General features: G+C 30.4%; 1 protein-coding gene across 1 annotated transcript in view; it reads right to left on the bottom strand.

Annotated features, from left to right (window-relative positions):
- The window catches only part of LOC117104528 (leucine-rich repeats and immunoglobulin-like domains protein 1), a 50286-nt gene that overhangs the window by 41011 nt on the left and 4105 nt on the right, over positions 1 to 5170 (bottom strand). The window contains exons 2-4 of the mRNA XM_033245384.1: positions 1487 to 1558; positions 1018 to 1077; positions 137 to 205 (exon numbers count right to left, since the gene is read on the bottom strand). Of these exons, the coding sequence (XP_033101275.1) occupies positions 137 to 205; positions 1018 to 1077; positions 1487 to 1558 (201 nt within the window). The remainder of the gene's footprint in view (positions 1 to 136; positions 206 to 1017; positions 1078 to 1486; positions 1559 to 5170) is intronic.

Here is a 5170-nt window from a genome sequence, read left to right as displayed (position 1 = left end):
TAAATAACATTGCTCAAATAAAATTTATAAAGCAAAGTCCGCATATTGTATGACGATAAAGCATTGGAATTTAATTTTTCGTTAAAATTAAAGCAATAAATATATTATATTAAAACAAATAATGTTCAAAACTTACACTCCAGTAAGCATAGTTAAGTCTTCAAAAGAACCATCAATAGATTGAATATTATTGTTTGTAGCAGATCTGCAAGACAAAAATTATCGTTTTTCCCTCATACATTGGACATGTTATGAAATTTCCCAAACGTCACTATTAATTTTGAATGCTGCAAAGTTGAAAAAAAAACTTCTTGATCCAATAAACTATAATAACATATTAATTACTAGGAGAAATTTAATCCATTTTCCAATAGTTCCGTTAAATAGTTTGTGAAACATTATTTGGATAAAATAAGTTTGTAGAATTATTTTGCTACCAAACATTTAATTACAGCAATATGTGTTTCCAAATAACAAGCAGAAGTTTTCTGAACTGTAAAGCCACACTTTCATAACTCGTAGGCCAAAGAAAATACGGCAGATAAAAAGAGGGAGCAACAGAGAGAAAGAGAGGAAGGGTTTTTCATAGTGATTTTAATTTTATAATACCATTATCCTTATTAATAAATGTGACACATTTATAATAATAATGTAAATTAATCGGAATAGATCTAATGGAAACCTGTTCGGCAAAGTCATTCAGCCTACGCATGAATGCATATGTCTAAAGTAAAATTAAACCACATTGAGCAAAACTGTCGTTTTTCGCCTTGTGCGACCAAAGACTAATTTTTTTTTCTATCCAAATGTGTTTTTAGTTTCAGATTGCAAATGGTTTTACTGGAAGTATGAAGCTTTAAAAAGGTGTCAAAACTTTTGGGACACCATATAACACAACATTTGAAAAGTACACTACTTTCCAAGTTAGAATATGTTCAATGATGATATAATAAATATATAATATATATATATTGATACAATTTTATAGAAACAAAAACACAAGGTAGCAATACATACATGAATCGTATTCCCTTTGGAAACTTAGGTAAAGTACTCAACTTGTTAAAGTTCAGAAATCTGTAAATATGAACACATTTCATTACAAATAGAACATAATTCCATAAGCTGTTTTCACACATTTTGTGATAAGGTTATGAGTCAGGTGATATTATCGCATTAGTGACCACCATGCTAAATTCATTTTAAAAGGGAAAACAATATTAGATGCTAGATTTATTATCGAGACAGGTATACTTGATAGAAATTTATGAAGAAATGGCTTTTGTTGGTGTTAAAACTCTTTGGTTAGACACTCCACATGGAAGCTTTCAAAAGAACAAAATTGTTCACGAGAACTTATGACATCCGCGTGTGACGTAAGAGTCCCGTATACTTGTTAATGATATTACTGTCAGTATGTAGGACTAATATAGGAAATGTTTATATCTAGACCTAACAAAAACAGTTTAAAAGGAGGTCGACTTACATATGCTTTAAATGAGGCAGACTTTGCAACGTGTCATCGTCTATATCTGTTAAATTGTTTCTCTCAGCATAACTTTAGACAAAACAACAATAGTGAAATGTTAATTCAGAATAATCAAAGGTTGATGCTGACGGATGGTGGAACGGTTTTAGGCTTGTGAGATTTTAGGCTAGCAAGTAGTAGTTTTGTGTGTTCTCATTTAATATCTCAGAGGCAACACAGACAGACAGTAGGCCTAAGATAAGCACTGGCTCAGTCATGTAGCGTCAAGCGTCGAGGTAAACCGTCTGAGCCTTAAATATAATTACTGTATTGACAAGTGTATACAATCAAAGCAAACTCCTGCTGTCACCTCCAAACTCTTTAAAGATTTAAGATTTATTATTTGTTATTTATCAATATTCGGAGAGGTACCTGGAAAGGTCAAATAGCCACATAGTCGGAATTAATAGTGTACTAATTAGGACTTAATCAATACCGTAGCCAGGATTTTCCAACAGTGTGGGACAGTTTAAGAGTTGACCCATCCAAGATTGGACCCATTTCAAACCAACATTAATGTGTGTTATTGACTGTGTACACAGTTTTTAATACTACTATATTAATTATTAGCAGTGACGGGGAGGAGTGGGAGAAGTTTGTCGGACCGGCCAAACTCTCTTCCCCTTTCCCCAAAATGCACCTCCTTTGTTTGTTTTTTTTTTATTACCACGTGTTAAAACCTCTTCGACCAGTGCAAAATAGTCTGACTCATGAAGCTGTGGCTGGATAAATGACCACTCTAACCACATCTGTGCCTCAGTCTACCATGGACTAAACAAAAAAATATAAGGGTTTAGCAACCCTGGGTGTTTAGAAATGACTTTCAATATGGTTCCCAAAGATCAATTATTTGTTGCATAAATAAGAGGAAGGAATGAGCATCAAGAATTTACACATCCACCTCAGCCATACAATGGTGTTGCTAAGATAATTATAATATAATATGGCAACTCAAAATGCAAATATTTATATACATTTCTATATATATATATTTATATCAGAGAGCCTAAGTATAGTATTAAGAAAGTTCACATTCACCTTAGCTTGAAAAAAATTATACTTTAGCAACTGCAGATGTCTGGTAATATAATATAGGCCTATCAAATAATTAGTTGCAAAGGGTAGGACGGAAATTTTTACAATTTTTACACATACAATTTAACTAATGTGGGCCCATCTTTTACAATATAGACCCATCTCATGCATATAAACTGAATAACGTGGATCATTTTTTTTATTGGGGCGCATTTTACACTTAAAATTTTACTCGAGTGGACACACCATTTTAAACGTGAATCCATCTAAGCATATAAACTCATTATAGTGTGGACTATTTTGAAAATTCGATTTCAGTAACTTACATCCCGGCATGTAAAACACACATTAATGTCGACCATCTTCTAAAATGTGGACCCATTTCATGCGTAGGGCCTCTAAACCTAATAATGTGGACCATTTCAAAGATCAGGACCCATACCTTAAATCTAACTAAGGTGGACCCATCTTCTAAATTGATCTGGATATGCATTTGGTTTAGTCGGCAGCTTCAACCTAGGTCGTACCTTTGCTGTAATGTGGACACATTTTTAAAAAGTGGACACATTTCATGCGTAAAACCTACAAAATATGAACCCATTTTACCAGTAAAGTCTGACAAATATGGACTCAATTTTAATATTCTGACCTCTTTTATGCGTAAAATGTACAGTAACTAATATGGACACATTTTTATATAAAGTGGACCAATTTCATGCGTAAAAGACATAAAAATGTGGATCCATTTTAAAAATTTCGACCTCTTTTATGAGAGTAAAATGTAACTAATGTGGAACTCATTTCTTGCGTAAAAACTAATGTGTAAAATTTAACAAATATGGACCTATTTTTGAAAACGAGTAAAACCTAAACAATATCGACCCATTTTACCCGTTGTCCAACTAATGTGGAGCCATTTTAAAACTAACTTGGGCATAGCTTTTAAATGTTCTGGACCCAATTTTCATGCGTATAAACTAAGTAATATTTTTTATTTATTTATTTTAAAAGTTAAGTAATATTTACTTTAAGGCTGGACCCATTTTATATGTAAATAATGTATTGTGGAAAGTAATGGATTTTTTTTTTCATCTTTTTTTTATAAAAAGGGAAATTTAGCGGGAGAGCAGGAAAAATTATATGCGTGGTAGAGTTAATGGTTCTTGCTGGGACAAAATATACGTTGAGTAAAACGTCACAGCCCACATAATCCAGGGTATTCATTGTGTTAAAAACTCGCTACTTACTTTCTAAAGTGTATTTCAAACATCCATTGCTTAACGAAGAGAAATAATATATATATACAGGAAATACTATACTGACTTTAATAAGTTAGCAAGTAAATAGTTTTGGGAACGTAAGTGCTGTTGAAGTATTAAAATCAATATCAAATCAAATATTTGTTATAGGAACAAGGCAACAATTAAACTTTGGGACTTGTTGAAATTTCATTATCATAAGCTTTTGTATACACTTCTTTTATATTACTGTTGATACGAAAGCTTGTTATAATAACATCTCAACCCCTTCTCAAAAGTGTTCCCTTTCGTTTTGTTTTAAGTACCGGAATTAGACTAGTACGGCTCTTGATGTTATTCAAAAAATATATTATTTGACTTAATGAGCACAATGAGCATGGGCCTAATACAATGGTCGATGTTATGGCTGTCAATCATATTCCTTCGCCTTTTTAAAACCAAAAACAGACGCATTGATATGCTCATAGATTGAGTTATTTGGTCGTCAACCTTAACAATTACAAAACGTTAAAAAAAAACAAAAACTAAGCGACCAAAATGATAAACTTGGCTTTTGAGGCTGATTAATAATTGAATAAGAAAGGATACATGTTATCTGACCGGGTACTATTAAGAGAAAAGATCATTAATGGCCAAGTATAATCAATTTAAGTATAAATAGAAAACAATTACGGTAACAGATATAATACAACTTGCAAGGCAACAGAAGAGGAAGCTGACCAGTTATTATTATTATTATTATTATTATTATTATTATTATTATTATTGTTGTTGTTGTTTATTATTTATTTACTATTATCATTATTATTATTATTAGGCCTAATATTATTATCATTATAGCATACAGTTCAATATTAATTTTTTTTCTGCTAAGCATTTAAATACATTTGATATTGAAATTGATGTGAACGACAAAAGAGGATGAATTTCTAAAAAAGAAAGTTATAGAAAAAAAAACCCCGATAAAAGACGATTGAAAAGAGAGTTCCTTGAAATTATTATTATTATTATTATTATTATTATTATTATTATTATTATTATTATTATTATTATTATTATTATTATTGTTGTTGTTGGTTTTGTTATTATTATTATTATTTTAATTATTATTTATTTATTTATTTATTTACTAATATCTTTAGCCAGGATGACACAATCATTTTAAAGAAATGTTTTTCATTGTGGTCCTTGAAAAAAGAAAAGAAAAAAATAATAATAATAATATTATTAATAATGATAATAACAATCATAATAACAATAATAATAAACAACAACAAAAAAATAATAATGTTAAACAAAACACAAAAGAACACACCCAGAGTCAGGCATTAATAATCATAATCATCAT

The sequence above is a fragment of the Anneissia japonica genome, unplaced genomic scaffold (assembly GCF_011630105.1).
Source record: "Anneissia japonica isolate Jap-2015-1 unplaced genomic scaffold, ASM1163010v1 scaffold284931_len208951_cov167, whole genome shotgun sequence".
In the NCBI taxonomy this organism is placed as follows: Eukaryota; Metazoa; Echinodermata; class Crinoidea; order Comatulida; family Comatulidae; genus Anneissia; species Anneissia japonica.
This window is presented reverse-complemented; position numbering and strand designations above follow the sequence as displayed.